Source organism: Arvicola amphibius, chromosome 1, assembly GCF_903992535.2.
Source record: "Arvicola amphibius chromosome 1, mArvAmp1.2, whole genome shotgun sequence".
NCBI lineage: Eukaryota > Metazoa > Chordata > Mammalia > Rodentia > Cricetidae > Arvicola > Arvicola amphibius.
In genome coordinates this window covers 5066456-5082430 of record NC_052047.1, presented here as the reverse complement: position 1 = coordinate 5082430, position 15975 = coordinate 5066456, and the positions used below count along the sequence as shown (strand labels likewise).

Sequence of the window (15975 nt, the reverse complement as noted above, 5' to 3'; positions counted from 1 at the left end):
ACCCTGACTTCATCTCCTAGTGTCCTCATTCCTGCTCTAGCTACACAATCATCCTGCCTCCTTCCTGGTTTTCACAACAGCTGCCGTGACTCTGAGAGCGGCTAGTCTTACTCAAGTGTCAAGTGTCACTGTTCTAGAAAGCTGTCTCTCCAGTCTACGTCGGTTACACCCCACAGGCAGTGCCTGTTCTCCACAGAACAACACCGTGTGAAACACCACCTCTGTCTCAGTACTGATACTGTATCTCAGCATCTTCTAGTAGATGTTGCCTCCACTAGAACACAAGCTCACTGGCAGGTGTGTTTGTCTCTTCTCTGGCTGTTTCCTTAGAGTCTAAAAGGATGACTTGTACTTAGTAGGTGCTCAATGTTTGCTGAAGGAACGGAAGAGTCAGTCATACAGAAGGAACCTCCCTGGGCACCGAAAATATCAGTGAATCTATAGCTTTCCATACATGAAATATTAGAAATATTACTTAGAAATATTTATTAATTGAAAGTATAATTTATCAGCACGCACGCTTTCAGTCAGGGGATGCTAAGAGTCCTTATCATTTTTTGATTAACACAGAACTTTAGAAACCATGCTATGCCAGCCAGCTGAAGCCACCACCTTGTCACCAGGCTGTCTATACACGCTCACACCTGGCCGTCTCCTCCTCTTTCCGCCCCACCCTCCGATTTCTGGTTTTCCACATCCAAAACTGCCATCATCTACGCATGAGTGAACACATCTCTAAGCCGGGGCTGGCACTGGGACACGGGACCCTGCCTGGGGTGAGGTACAGGAGGAAGTGCCAAGGAGGAGAGGACAGGCTGCTAGGCAGCAGGTGGAACTCCCCAGTCAAGCTCATGGCCTCCCAGTTCTCCCAGGAGAGAGCCCTCCCCAGCCGCGAAGATAACCCACTGTGAACCCCCAACAGGCACCAAACACAGCATTCGTTTTAAAGACACAATCTGGCTGCATAGCCCAAGCTACTCTCAAACTCGACTCCCCTGCTTCAGGACCCCATGCTGGAAGTACCAAGTATGCCATCAGTTCTGACCTGGCAGCTAATAATAATCCCAGATTATTTTCTCACACTACCAAAAATGCTCTGCCCACTGCCCTCTCGCAAACAGCACCCAGTACTTCCATTTCCTCTGATAACCAGCTGTTTTTCATGCTTTACAGCCCTTCAACAATTTAATAAGAACTGCTCAGATTCTCTACTCTTTGATACTCTTCCAGCATTCTTTGGTTATTTTTCTTTCTCCTAAACACACGTTCTTGCCAAAGATAGGAGAGTCCAGATGTCTCACAGGCGTCTTTCCACCCTACAATGATGCTTAGAACTAGGTGAGGTAGAGAAGAAATAAGAAAGGTCCTGAGGCTCTTCCTAATCACCGACTGTTCAGCTCACGCATCTGTCGAGCTATCCAGACACGTTGGTTTTCAGATCTCTTCAGATCATCAGTCTATTTACTATTTAGAAACATCACAATTATTTATTCAACTCATTCCCCTGTCCTTTTTCAAGCCTATCTATTCTATCGTCTGTTTTTCTTCCTAAAATTGAATTCATTGAGCACTCAACGAACTCCTCCTCAATGTAATGCATGAACCAAGCAACATGAGACTCCATCCTGGTCAGTGAGGAACTCACATATCCCTTCTGAAACAGCCGGGGCTAAGAATTCTCACTGCTACTGTCACGACCCTGGGATTGAGCACAACACCACAAAAATACAAAGGAGGAGATGGAGACCAGAGAGGAAGTGGGAGAAAGAGGCAGGCAGAGGCACCTGGTAGGCCTCAGGCTAGAGTGCCCTAATCAGCTCAAAAATGGCCCATGAGCAAACAAAAGGCAAAGTTAGTAAATCCCCCAAGAAATCTTTCAGTTTCGTGGCAATCCGGAGACGAGGGAAAAGATTCTGAACTGGAATTCTGTATTGAGAAGCCATCTTTGGGAGTGGAGAACAGAACCATCATGGAAAAAACTCTGGGAAGACAGAGGTTTCTCTACCTCATGGTTAACAGTACAGGTTCTGAGTGTGGGGTGGGGTGGGGTGGGGTGGGGAGGGAGCAGATGCTTTGATTTTATGTGACCACCCCCCCACCCCCCCAGGCTCATGTCTTTGAACACTTGGTCCCCAGCTAAGAGTCCTGTTGGGGAGGCTGTGGGTGTAGAGCCTGGCTGAGGAGTCCCTGGAACAGGTCTGATTGAGGCAGTGAGAAGACACCACAGCAAGCTCCCACCCCAACTGAAAGGACCATCCCGGCGTCCATGGCTTCCCTGCCAGATAGACTACAGTCGCCGGCCCTGGAGCCAGAAATGAATCTGTTCTCCCTTAGGATTCTTTTTTTCGGGTAATCTGTCACAGCAGCAAGAGGAGGAATACTTTATCAAGGCGGATCGGTAGCCATTTCGGGGCCAGAGTCCTATCACTGTTTGGAGCCATCCTATCTCATGGCCAGAAGATGGCGCTCTAAACATGTAAACCGGCTTTGCTTTGTATGGTTTGGAATTTTGTTGTTTTGTGTGTGTGTGGTTTTGCGTGGTTTGGATTTTTGTTGTTTTGGGTTGTGTGTTTGTGTGTTGTTTTGCTTACTTGTTTTTCATAGAGATTTTTAGAAGCTGTGGCTTTGATTCTTTAGTTCATTATTCCCCTTCCCAGTCTAAACCCTTCCATCACATTTAGTTCCCAGCCAGTCAAAGCTCAGTTGCTGGCAGGCAGGACAAGGGAACCTTAGGGACTTATCATACACCCTAGTTTATACTGATTTTTAGGCAAGTCTCCCCATTTTGCTCTTTCCCACAATGAAAGTCCCTTTGTAAGACAAACAGAAAAAAAAAAAACTTTAACAAAAAAATGTATCTTTCAAATTATATATGTGCACATATCTTTCTTTTTTGTTTGTTTGTTTGTTGTTCTTTCAAGGCAGGGCTTCTTTACGTAGCTTTGGAGCCTGTCCTGGAACATAGGTCAGGCTGGCCTTGAACTCACAGAGGTCCTCAAACCTCTGCCTCCTAAGTGCTGGGATTAAAGGCATATTATGTATACAGTGCTCTGGGCACCAGATCTCATTACACATGGCTGTGAGCCACCATGTGATAGCTGGGAATTGAACTCAGGACCTCCAGAAGAGCTGCCAGTGCTCTTAACCTCTGAGCCTAATCTTTAATTAATTTTTTTTAATGTTAATATTAAAGAATCTCAGCTCATTATGGACATATAATGACTTTATTAATAATTTGCAAATGAATACTCCTTGTCAACTAACATCCCATGTATCCTCACAGATGGGAAAATTCCAACCCTACTACACAGATTTTGTCTTCATAGGAACAAAAGCACTCCTTGAGAGAAGAGGATGTCACAAAGCCAGATTACAGACTTAGCACTATATTCTCCAGTTTATATATTTTCCCAATGTCAGCTCCTAACAATTTTAAAAATTTTTCTTCGGGGGCTGGAGAGATGGCTCAGAGGTCAAGAACATTGCCTGCTCTTCTAAAGGTCCTGAGTTCAATTCCCAGCAACCACATGGTGGCTCACAACCATCTGTAATGAGGTCTGGTGCCCTCTTCTGGCCTTCAGGCATACAGACAGAACATTGTATAATAAATAAATAAATAAATAAATAAATAAATAAATAAATAAATAATTTTCTTCTTACTTGTAATGACTGAGAGGGAATAATGACCTTTCTGAATTTCCAAACCGGGCTGCTAAGTTCATGTTATTACTATTAATAATTATTTAATATTAATTTATTCACTTTTTTCATTAACTATTTATTGGGTGCCTTTTCACCAATGCAGGAAGGTTATGCGTTTGGCGGGCACACACTCTCGCCTACACACATCCACCTGACACCCAGCTAACCACGCAGACTGTGGGGCCTTTCCTCTCCCTGCTCTGGTCTCCGCCCCAGGGGCAGGGCCCACAGGGCTCTGGTGCTGCGGATGCTAACTAGGGATTTTTCTTGCTTTACAATTTCTTTCTTTGTTTGTCTGTTGGCTTTTTAAAATGAAGGCTACTTTACAACCGAAAAATAGCAGCATTAGTAATTACACACTTAATGGGTAATGTGTTGACACATGACTATAGTGTGTCATGTTCGAATCAGAATAAACACAGATGCCTTCAGATCATGCTGGGGTTGAGAATACAGCTCAGAGGTGGTGTAAGACCTTGAGTGCTGGATCTCGTCTCCATCCACAAAAACAAAACAAAACTGTCATTTTTTTTTTTTTTATGGAAAGCATTCAAAATCCTGTCTCCCAGCTTTTCAAGATGTTCAGTATTTACTGCTCTGCGCACACACCCATGGGACGTCATGCACCTGACTGCAAGTTCATCCTCCTGCTCCGGCTCTTATCTCCAAATCCATGCTACACGTGTGCAAAACAGGGATTTACGGATTTGGTTTCTTGATCCAAATTCAGTATCTAGAAACAGGTCAGGGCTTCCCCCGGCTTCATCCACCAGGTACTACTCTCTGCGCTCCTGTTCTCCCCTCAGGCTCTCCCATGCTCCCCAGGGCCTCGTTCTGTACCCCAGGCTGGCCTGGAGATTACTTTGTGACCCCTGTTGTCTTTAACCATGATTCATCTGCCTCAGTCTCAGAGTGCTGGGTTTACAGGAGTATGCTACGAATCTCTCCTCTTTCGAGGGCTGAGACTCCCCTAGGCCTCTGTCTACCAAGTCCTCCCCAGCGCCCCACCCCCGGGCTCTAAACCTTGCTGAAAAATATTGATCTCTACTGGGTATCTCCACGGCTGAATTCAAGAGCTTCTGATCTGAATTTACTTCTCTGTCTCCTCACACCGCTGTTTTTGCCTTCTCTCTTCAGGTGTCTGGAGACTCAGCAACGTGAGTTCTCTGGCCTGGCAGGAATTCCTTTGCATCTCACACGCACTTCACCTCCCACGGAATGGTTGCAGCATTACCCGAATGCTTTCTGCCGTGTTCCCCAGACTGGTTCCGGCATCTCCCTCTGTCAGGAACTCTCCGGTTCTCCGACAGCATCGCCAATCCCCTGGCTGTTCCTACTCCCTCCAGTCTCTGGCACAGCACACATTCCCACCACACCACAGTCGCCGCCAGCGAACGGCAGGGCGCCCGCGTTGGTCAGCATCTCCTCTGCGCCACTCGCTCTCCCTTTGCAGACTTGATCAGGTTTTTATTTTCACGTCGTTTGAGTTTCCCAGCCATCACTGAATCGATCCTATAATCCTTGGCCTGTCAGTCGGCGGAGGCCTTGTCTGTCATCTGCATTGTACAAGAGCCTTCTGACTGGGGTTGTGGAATGTGTGTCCTGAGAAAGCTCACAGGCCAGAAAGGACGGCTGTGGTGAAGACACACAGTAAGTATTGAGTAACGCGCCAAAGAGGTTCCCAGGTGTGGGAACTTAGACAGGAATTCGGCCTGAGGCCCCGGAAAACTTTTTGTTTTTAAACCCATCTAGTCCCCAAAAGCAGTCACAAAAATGAGTCAGCTCCTGCATCTCCACCCTAGCCTGCGCCAAAGTTCACGGGTGAGGAGCAGGAGTGTAGAGCTGGCGCGGCTGTCACGGAGCCACAGGCAGCTTCAGAGTGAGGACGGCACCCCACGGTTCCTCAGGAGAAAACCATCTCCAAACGGACGCCTGGGCCTTCAAAAGATAAAGGCAAAATGTACCGGATGGGCAAAAATATAAGATATGTTTAGAAATAGTCCCACGGGTCAAACTTTGGCCTTAAACTTGATAATGGGGCGCTCTGCCAGGACGACACCTTGGCCCCTGTGGAATTCTAGGAGAAAATGAGGATGAGGGGCTTAGCGTCCAAAGGCTGATCCCAGGAAGCGGAAGTGGCTCTGCTCTTCACCTTCCCACTCCCAACAGCCTGTGACTCCAATTTCAGGAGATCCGGCTCCCACTTCCGGTCCCCACAAACATCTTCACACACTCATGCAGACAACACGTACACATAGCTGAATTATAAACAAAATGAGTCTTTTAAAAAATGATCCTGGAATGTGTCTAACTCGTATTTTTCCTTTGCAAGCTTATCAATGTCATAAACTAGCATGGAATCATGTGAGTATTTGGAAGCATCTGATTTAAGATGCGATTCCATGACAATTGTGTGACTGAGGGAGAGGAGAAGGAAGAGAAATGTTTCTGATTTGATCGTTTAGTCTTTTGAACTCTGTGATCTGCCTATACGACCTAGCTCTTGGCAGGCTGTGGCAGAACTTGAGAGTTTCAGGCCAGCCTAGGCTGCATAGTGAAACTGTCTCAAAACAATAAAAATAAACGAGACGAATGAAAGACTAGAGCAAATGAAAGACTAGAGATACAGCTCCCTGGTGGGACTCACCTAGCTGTAAAGACATTCCGAGGCACGTGGTTCAATCACCAGCACCACAGCAAAAAAGAATTAACCCTGGCTGGGTGTGAGTGAGGCCCTTCCTTCTACCCAGAGCACTGCAAAGCTACAGTAAAAACGTTAAGTATGTCAAGGAATCTCAAGTCACTGTAGACATGTGATGGGATCCCCCACCCCGCCTCACAAGAGCTCGAACACCACCTTCTTGCTAACAGCACCTGCCCCAAACATGGCCAACTTCAGACCAAGCTGGCTGCGCGCAGGGAGAGAACATTGTGTGGTAGTTACTCCCGTCCCATTCCCGTGACCACCACAGCTTCCTACCCAATCAAAACTCTCCTCCTCTCAGGATCCAGAAGGTGTTAGACCTCTGGGTTTAGACCAGAAGCTGCAGGAGTTTGGCAGAGATGAGCAGCTGAGTGGAGGTGGGGGAGGGGACACTCACGTAAGCACACACACACACACACACACACACACACACACTCGGCCTCCTCATCTCCCCAGCTCTCTGGCTTCTAGGCCTGGATAGGAAGGAATGCGAGAAGAAACTCAAGCATCCTGTGTGGGGGAGTCGCAGTATCCTCTCATGGTGACGGAAACTACAGTGGAGCCTCTGCCTGCGGGACGGGGTGGACGACTCCACAGCTCCCTTTCCACAAGAGATTTGTCCACCTGTGTCCACCCGTGAAGCCCTCTACACTGCGCCTGTCACAATCACCAACTAAAGCGACCAATCCCATGGTCTAGGGACCATTTCAGGGGTGTAGACAGACGAGAACCAGAGGTGTAGACACACCTGTACCCTGAAGAAGACCCACCTCTCCGCACCCCTTCCCCACCCCAGCATCACTCCGGCCGCTGCCACATTCCTCTCTGCCCACACCCCGGGAACACAAGAGGCACTCCAGAAATCTGCTGCTGAGAGACTCACGGCCAAGGAACACAGCGTCCACTGTTTACTCTCTGTTTGAGTGGCCTGACGAGCTTGCCTCGCCCACATACTTGATTTTAAGAGAGGAAGAGACTGTACGCCCACTCTCTCCCACCCTCCTCTGGGAGATGGCGCCGCTACCCCCCTGACCGGGGCCTGTGACTGAGCCCTGCAGGAGGATGGAGGAGCTCAGCTTTCCAGGTGACACTATAAAGTGGAGCCCGGGGAACAACCTGTGCCCTATGTCCCAGCTCCCATCCTACCAGTGGCACGGTAAAGAGAAAGTTCCTGTTTGACACCTTATAAGACTTGTCCCTGTCCTTCGTCCCTGCCATCCGCTTGGGACCCCGAAGGCCCCACGCCTCAGAATATTGTCCTCAGAATATTGTGTGTGTGTGGTGGTGGTGGGGGGGGGGATTGATGTTCTCAATCCTAAGAACTTTTTTTTTAATATTTATTATGTATACATTATTCTGTCTGTGTGTGTCTGCAGACCAGAAGAGGGCAGCAGACCTCATTACAGATGGTTCTGAGCCACCATGTGGTTGCCGGGAATTGAACTCATGACCTTTGGAAGAGCAGGCAATGCTCTTAACCACTGAGCCATCTCTCCAGCCCTCAATCCTAAGAACTTTAAACCATCCAGGAGGGTTTGGTTTTGTTGGGTTGGGTGGTTTAGTCTTAGTTTTTGTTTCTGAGGGAGAAGTGAGACAGGGCTTTGCTGTATAGCCCTAGGCTGCCCTCCAAGGCTTAATCCTCCTGCCTCAGCTTCCCAAGTATTTGGATTATAACTAGATGCCACCACATCTAGATTTTTAATACTTTATTGTTATTATTTTTTTAAAAACCATAAAGTTCATAGCTCCACCCCAAATGCACATTATTAGAATCTCCAAGAGGAGGCCCAAGGAGCCCACAATCAATCAAGAACAGCTTGGTTAGAAGTTAGGCTCGGGGCAGAAAACATTTTGCTACTTAAAGAATGCTGGCACCAGGTTAATCCCTGATGCTAGGGAAGAGAGATAGGAGCTACTGGGTGCTTAGGAGTATTTTCAGGAGAACTAGATAAATCAGAAAGAAAGAAGATGCACGTGCACACACATACACGTATAAACACACACGGGGGGGGGGATTTGAGATTTTTAAATGAAAGTTCATGAAATGATTTGGGTTGCTCTTGAGCCCAAAGAACAGATGGGGCACTTATCTGCCCATGTATGTGGTTCTGACGCTGAGACTGTACCCAGCACACAGTAGACGTTCAATAAATAGTTTGTTACATGGATGGATGGATGACTAGAACGCTTCCAGCTCTTGGGTAAATTAACTACCCCACTCACCAGCATGCTCCATAGCATATGGCATGAAAGCCAGAGTTAACTGTCTTAGCCTTTGTGGTTCATAGGAGAAAATCTCAGAATCAGTGCCTTAAAAAAATACAAATTTATTTTCACCATTCCAGAGGCTAAGAATATGAAGGTCAAGGTGTCAGTAGATTCGCAGTCTCACGAGAGCCCGAGCATATGGGGCAAAGCACTTCTCTGTGGCCTCTTTATTACAGAAATTAATCCTCCTCATTAACCCCCTCCCAGTGGCCTAATTACCTCCCAAGACCATCACAGTGATGATTAAGTCTCAACTTCAGAACGGGAGGAGGAACAGCAAGCACTGAGCATCAAGACCAGGGCATCTCCTCATAGAGCGGGTCTTTCCAGAACATCAGGTGAGAGGCAAGCACCACCTGGAGAAGGGCACTGTGTCTCCAGCACAGGGGATCTGGAGCTGACAGGAGAGTCATCACCAAGTCCACAAATTGAACGGTCACTGAGCCATCTCTCTTTCTAAAATTATCTTTGCTTTTTTCGGGGTGAGGAAGGGACAGTGGATAACTTGTGGGAGTCAGTTTGTTTCTATCAAGTGCTTGAATTCAGGGGTTGAATTCAGGTCATCGGTTACAGCAGCAAACCCCATCACCCACTGAGCCACTTCAGGGTGTGAGTCCCTGTCCACGGTAAGGGCAAACCAGACTGTGTCAATAGGCAGTTTACAGCAGAAAGGGCTGGAAGTTCATAAAACATGTTTCTCACTGGCGACCTCTGCCACAGTATCATTCTGCCTGTCAAACTCTGTATTAGGGCCTGTGGAGATAGTTCACCTGGTGTAGTGCTGGTCACACACGCTTTGAAGGATTGTGTTCAAGGCTTGGCACCACAAGTCAGGCATGGTGGCGGGCACAGATGATCCCAGGGCTGAGAAGAAAGGGATTCACTGGCCTGCAAGCTGAGTGAAATCAGGGAGGCCAGGTCTCGGTGGGAGATCCTGTCTCAGGAAAACAAGTGAGCTGCTTCGAAGATGCCACCCAGAGTGACCTCCATGCCCACATTTGTACACACATACTTGCACAGGTGCCCATGGACAGCACCCACACACAATAAAAAATAAAAGCCTAAGGTTAAGGGTTATTCACCCAGAATCTCTTAATTGGATATAGTTTTTTTTTGGAGGGGGGTGGATTTTTGTTTATTTGTTTGTTTGTTTGTTTGTTTGTTTGTTTCAAGTGAGGGTTTCTCTGTTTAGCCCTGACTGTCCTGGAACTTGCTCTGTAGACCAGGTTGGCCTTTAACTCAGGGAGTGCCAGGATTAAAGGTGTGCCCCACCACCACCCAGCAGATTAACTTTTTAAAATATACCTCCGTGGTACATTAGAGTTGACTAAAGAGAGTAGAGGCATTACATAATAAGGTATTGTGCTATTTTTGACATTGTTGCTTCCAATGAAGAATCTTTTACCCCACAGGACACTGGGGATGAGGAAGCACTGGTCATCAAAGGCAAGTTTCCTCTCTCCCTGCTGGAGGCGCTTATGTTTGAGGTAGACTGTAAAGCATTGGTTCCCAGACAGAAGTGAGTGGTGGTGGAGACTCCAGGGGAGGGGAGAGAGAGAGACAGAAAGAGAGACAGAGGAGACAGAGACAGAGAGAGAGACAGAGACAGAGAGACAGAGAGACCATCCCCAGTGTGGAATGGGAACAGAATTTAGAGCCATCACTGATGGCAAGCTGTGGACTCCTGGCTCCTGGCACAAAACTTCCAGCGTTAGGGGAGTGGTCAGCTGCAAAGCATGAGAAGGAGGCTGGGCATCAGGCCAGGAGGAAATCCTACCAGCCAATAGGGAAGCGCAAGAGGACCTACTTGTCAGCCATCCATCCATGGGCTTCAGCCAAAGCAGAAGCAGTTACAAGAGCCAAGGAAGGTGGAGCCCTTAGTAATGATTGACATTTGCTGCTTCCGTGGCTCCTACCACAGCCCCACTGTGGACCTGGTGCTTCTCCTGCGAATCAGCATCTGAGAAGACCCCAGGCTGGCCTTGGTCACCAAAAAACCCAAGGAAGGAGTCAGGACTGGGACAATGATCATATCAGTTCGAAGGTGGTGGACAGGAAGCCCCTGTGCTGCAGTTTAAGATGAAGAGACAGACACCACTTAGGAGCCAAGGAAAGCCTGTTGTGAACAACAGGATCTGTCTGTGGGGCAGATCAGAGTCTGGTCTGACCGGCAACCAATCAGTGAACTAGATGCACCTGCCCAGCTGGAAATGGAGGCTGAAGATTGGCTGATGTGTGCTAGCAGCGGACAGAGGTGCCGGCTAAACAAGGAGCCTATTGCTCTGCTCCAGAACGTGGTTATAAACCAAGGATACATCCTCGGTTAGGAAGACGCACCTTGGCTCCGGCTCGTACCACCATACTGCATTTTCTCTGTTCCTTCATTTCCCCAGATTGAGCTTTCCCCCTTTGTCTTTTTTAATCTGGATAACCAGTATTTTGCTTTGGGTGACATCAGGTGGTGGGGGGCAGATATTTCCATGAAAACATCCCCCTTTCCTAGTGTCCCCATCACTTAGTGCTTCTAGTAAGTCATTTCGTTCTTGTTCCAACAAAGAAACCCAATGACATTAAGCTAACTCCTTGCATACCTTGTTCAGTTGGATAATTTTAATGTTTTCCATTTATCATTCATTGTAGAAAACAAAGACAAGCTTACAGTGTTTTCATATGTAGATGTTACATGTAGAATTTGTCCTTAAGTAAGGGTAAATTGCTCTTTAAAAAAAAAATCTTAATTTCCCTCTAAAGCCAAGCATCTTGTTGTTTAAATAAACTTTTTTAGACTGGAAAAAAAAGTAATTGACATTTTCTACAAAGTGAGTTCTAGGGTAGCCACCACTGTTACACAGAGAAACCCTGTCTTCAAAATCCCAAGATAAATAAATAAATAATGGATGCTTTTATATCTCAACACCGGTGAGAAGGCTTCAAGTCAAAGTTCACACAATTTTAAAAATGAAACGGTATTTTTTCTCGTGCCAAAACATGTGGTCAGGATTCCATGGGAGAAAAAGTGCAGCGGTGATGGGTGCTTCCTCCCGCACTTCTTCCTCGGCTTTCAGCTGCCACTGAAGACTGAGTAAGCCCATCGGATTTCTCTTCAAACCCTCCCCTTCCTGCTGAAGCCCAGTAGACCAGCAGAGCTACTCCCGAGGTGCATTGCTCAAATGCCTTCCCTCCTGCTCAGCCTGACTCCATTTCCCCACAGTCTCATCAGATTAACCTTCTAAATTATAGCCTTGGCTATAATTTTTATTCCTTGCCGCCCCCCCCCCCCACCCCATCAGAAGCTTTTAACCTCCTCCCATTCAATTCACGGGATGCTCCAGAAGGAACCTGGAAGTTCAGAGGTGTGAGTTTCAGGCTGTCAGGGCCACTAACTAGTGAGGAGGCTCTGCCCTCAGTCAGCTACAGACTTAGTTCACTAAATAGCAGTACGCTAATTGTCCTAAGGTCAAAATGAACAGTTGAAGGTTTGAGATGAAGGATGGAGTTGTTAGTTTTCTGCTGATGCCCATTGCTGAGAAAAGAGTCAGGATGAACCATCTGTCCACAGCTGTGCTTTGTAAACTGGCTACATCAATCTCCTTCTATCCCTCTCTGCATTCCAACAAACCCTCCCCTCCATCCCTGCCAAATTAACCTGATTAGCCCTGAAAGCATTTGTGGCTTCCGCCCCCTTATCCTTCCTAATGCCAACTACCTTGAGTAAATCATTACCTGAGTCCTGCCCAGATGCCTGTTCGCTTACCTAGTGCCTTTTCTTTGAAACCCTCCCGTATGAAGCAATGTGTTGATTCCCCCCAGCTGAGTCACTCAGCACCCAGATTCTTTCCTCGGTCTACCATAACCCCCATTACGTGCTTGCACTCATGAAATTGCTTGGCATCCTCATGGCCTCCCTCACATCCTCACTTCTTGTCCCCCCCATCTCCATCCCTACCTTTAGTGACTGAGCAGCTGGAAGAACTCAGGGTCCCTACTCGTTCCTCCCTTTAACTCAGCCTGTGGAATTACCTTGTACGGGTCCAGGAGGAATCAGTGTGATTTGGCTATGACTACTTTGAAAAGTTAAGCAAGATACTCTGACCTTAGTGGTCCTTGAAAGAGGTTTCACTAACGGAAATAAGCTCAACAAAAAAGGAAGAGGTTTGCTGTAATTCCATGTATAGTTAGTCAGGGATGGAGAAAGTGCACCAGGGGTCACCTGAGGCTGCTGGGGAGGTGAATGGGGAATTGTTTAATGGGTACAGTTTCACCACAGGAGGACAGAGTTTGGGAAACAGTAACAAAGATGACACAATAAATGTCCTAATGCTACCTAACTGTGTGCACAAACATAAAGTGCCAAGCTTCATTGTGAGCATTTTATCACAAAAATAAATGTAAGTGAGTGATTCCGTGACACAGTGCAGAGAGCTTGTGCAGAGCTAGCATGGTGATCGCCAGCAGCCAGCATCTTTTCCTAGATGCCCCTCCAGTGGGCTAACTACCTCTGCCCCCGTGACTTCCCAACCCGGAGTGTTTGCTCTGCAGGTACCTTTGTTTTTTCTCATTCTTGGCTCCAGTTTATTCTAAGCTACTCTGTGGCCTGGCTGTGAATGTTTCTTTAAAATCAAGTATTTAAGCAGTGGTTGCTAAACAAACATATTTCACCCAAGTTTGCTTCCTACTCAAAGTCCTGCTGTTTGATTTTCCCACCTCTGTGGACTTCATGCCCATAGACTCAACCTCATGCTCTCTCTGGCCAGAGAGCTTGTTCCTCCTTTGAAAAGAGTGCAAAGGCATCTTCTCCATCACCTGTCCTGGTGTTGCGGAGGCACCATCAGGAGCTCTGAAGCAGCGGTCCTTGGTACCTACAAAAGTAGAGCCCTGTAATGCCTCCCCAGGGATCCTGTTGCCATGGCCACTGGGTTTATTTACTGTATAGCTCCCAAGGCCTTCTCCCATGGAATAAGGCTTCCTTGGTTACCTAGCCTCCCTAAGGCATAGACACTGTTATATCTTTCTAGTCTTTCCAGTGTCTTTGACTCTGTGCCCCACACTTGTTTAGATACAGTCACTGAGATATTTTAGGAATCATTACCAATGGGGAGGGGGCTTTGTTTATAAACTAATCACAAAACCTCTTTAAACACAAATGTCTTGCTTTTTTTTTCTGTTTACCCGTGTTCTAACAAATTGTATATATGCTGTTTTGAGAATCCAGAGTACCATGGCAGAAGCTTTCATGTGTGTGACACAGAGACTTCATGCCTGCTCACTCTAATAAAAACGTCCACAATGATATCTCCCAAGTATCATTCTTTTTTTTTTATTTAAAATGTAATATGAACGTATTTATTAGGATGCTCAAGAATGAACATTATTCTCACTCTCTTCATGTGATAGAGAATACATTTGACCCATGTTGAGGGAGGAAAGGGGTAGGGCTCCCAAAGTGGGTGTCAAACAGCCTCACAAGAAATCCCCATTCAATGAAGGGCAGGATGTCCCTGATAGCATTGTCTCTGGTCTAAGCTCCAGCCCCGGTATTCTTTATTCCAACTATTCTGTCCTTGTCAATCTTCAGGATCCAGGCAGTCAGACTCAGGCCGCCTCTGAGTCTGCAGACCATCCCTTTGAATGGTTCCTGCCTTGATACCCTCAGTAGGGAGTGGGGTGAGAATAGAAGGTTACACATATCAAAAACACAACATTAATAAATGGCACTTGGACGCAGGTTTAACATTATCGCTTTCTCTTCAAATGATGGTGGGCGGGAGGGACTGTTTCCCAAAGAAAGATCTTCAGTCATGGTAGCATATATGGAGATCTCATATGCAAAGGCATGAGGGACCGGTGTTACTGTCATCTTGTCCTGCACAGAGGAATGAGTTTGCAGATGAAAGTAGACACTATCCTTGGCTTAGGTTTTTCCTGGTTCTTTCCACTGTTAAATTGTGACGTTCTGCCTCTCACCTGCCTCAGATATCATTTCACTTAGATTAAGTGAAACAGATTAAAAAATGGTAGTAGAAGATGGAGAGATGGGACAGAACAACCCTGTAAGACTATAAAAAAATACAAAAACCAGATGTAGTACAATATTTATAATAGAAACTGGCTGAAAACACTACATGCTAATAGACCGTATGATACAGAGTAGGGTGGGAACAGACAGGAAGGGCAGAGCCACAGGCCTACACCAGGAGCCTTTCAATAGACTGCTGGATGGACTGGATCTGCTGCTTTAGCTGAGAGCCTTCTTTGATGGTAACAGAACAGGCGATGACAGGTCTGGAGACCCCACAGGCCCGTCCTAGGGCCTGCTTGGAGCGCACAAATACATAGGGGACATTCTTGTCTTCACACAGCAGTGGGAGGTGCAGGATGATCTCTAAGGGCTCAGCATCTGCTGCCATCACGATGAACTCAGAGATGCCTCTGTTGGGGGTTTTGGTGGCTTCATTGGCTCCTTTCCGAAGCTGCTTGTAGTTGCACGACTGCTGAACAAGGTCCCGCAGCTTCTTGGTGAGATGGGCATCTGCGAGGGGATAGGCCTTCGGGTTCACATCAGCCTCTGTCATGGCTGCGGTGCGCCGGCCTCGCCGAGGGTCGAGAACAGCCTATCTCCGACAGACCGAATCCCGAGTATCATTCTTTAATCCTATGATTCACATACGTGCCCCTGAGGAGAGTCCACGAATCTCCTCCCCAAGTTAGTGCACTGTGAAATCCCTAGATGTTGGCTCATGCTGCTGATCCCTGTTATGAAAAAAATGGAGCGCCCTCCACCTGCCCAAATCTCCCCAACTGAAATCCATTCTGATAACTCATTGGAATGCCATTGTCCAAGTAAAGGAAGTGATGACGCTTCCTCAGAGAAACTTCTCTGAGCCGGAGCAGGATGAATGTGATTCAAACCCAGTGCTTCCTGTGGCCCAAAAGAGTAGCTCTGGGTGCCAACCAAGTAAGTTCTCTGTCATTTTTTAATGGGTAACTTAAGTAAAATCTTATCCTTCTCAAAGATCTCTGACAGTTTGACAGCTGAGAGGTTTTTACCAGGTTGAGGTTTTACCAGGTCACCTCACCAAACAAATTTCAAAACAAATTTATCTCTTAAAACTTCTGTTTTCACAAATTCAAGGAGTTCTTGTGAGTTCCAGAGAGCCAAATTAAGGAATACATCTTAAACAGGTCAGATACCCACTCAATTCCCTGGTCCAAAAAAATTTTTTTTCCTTCATTTAACTTTGTTCTTTGTTCTGCCAATACCTTAGAGACACCAGACATTTCCATGCCACAGACACCAGTCA

The 15975-nt window shown here is 46.8% G+C and overlaps 1 protein-coding gene across 1 annotated transcript; it reads right to left on the bottom strand.

Annotated features, from left to right (window-relative positions):
• Positions 1-14812: 14812 nt before the first annotated feature.
• LOC119805939 (NHP2-like protein 1) lies at positions 14813-15256 on the bottom strand. The gene has a single exon (XM_038317712.2). The coding sequence runs from the start codon at positions 15244-15246 to the stop codon at positions 14860-14862; it is 387 nt and encodes a 128-aa protein (XP_038173640.1). The 5' UTR covers positions 15247-15256; the 3' UTR covers positions 14813-14859.
• Between the last annotated feature and the right edge of the window lie 719 nt (positions 15257-15975).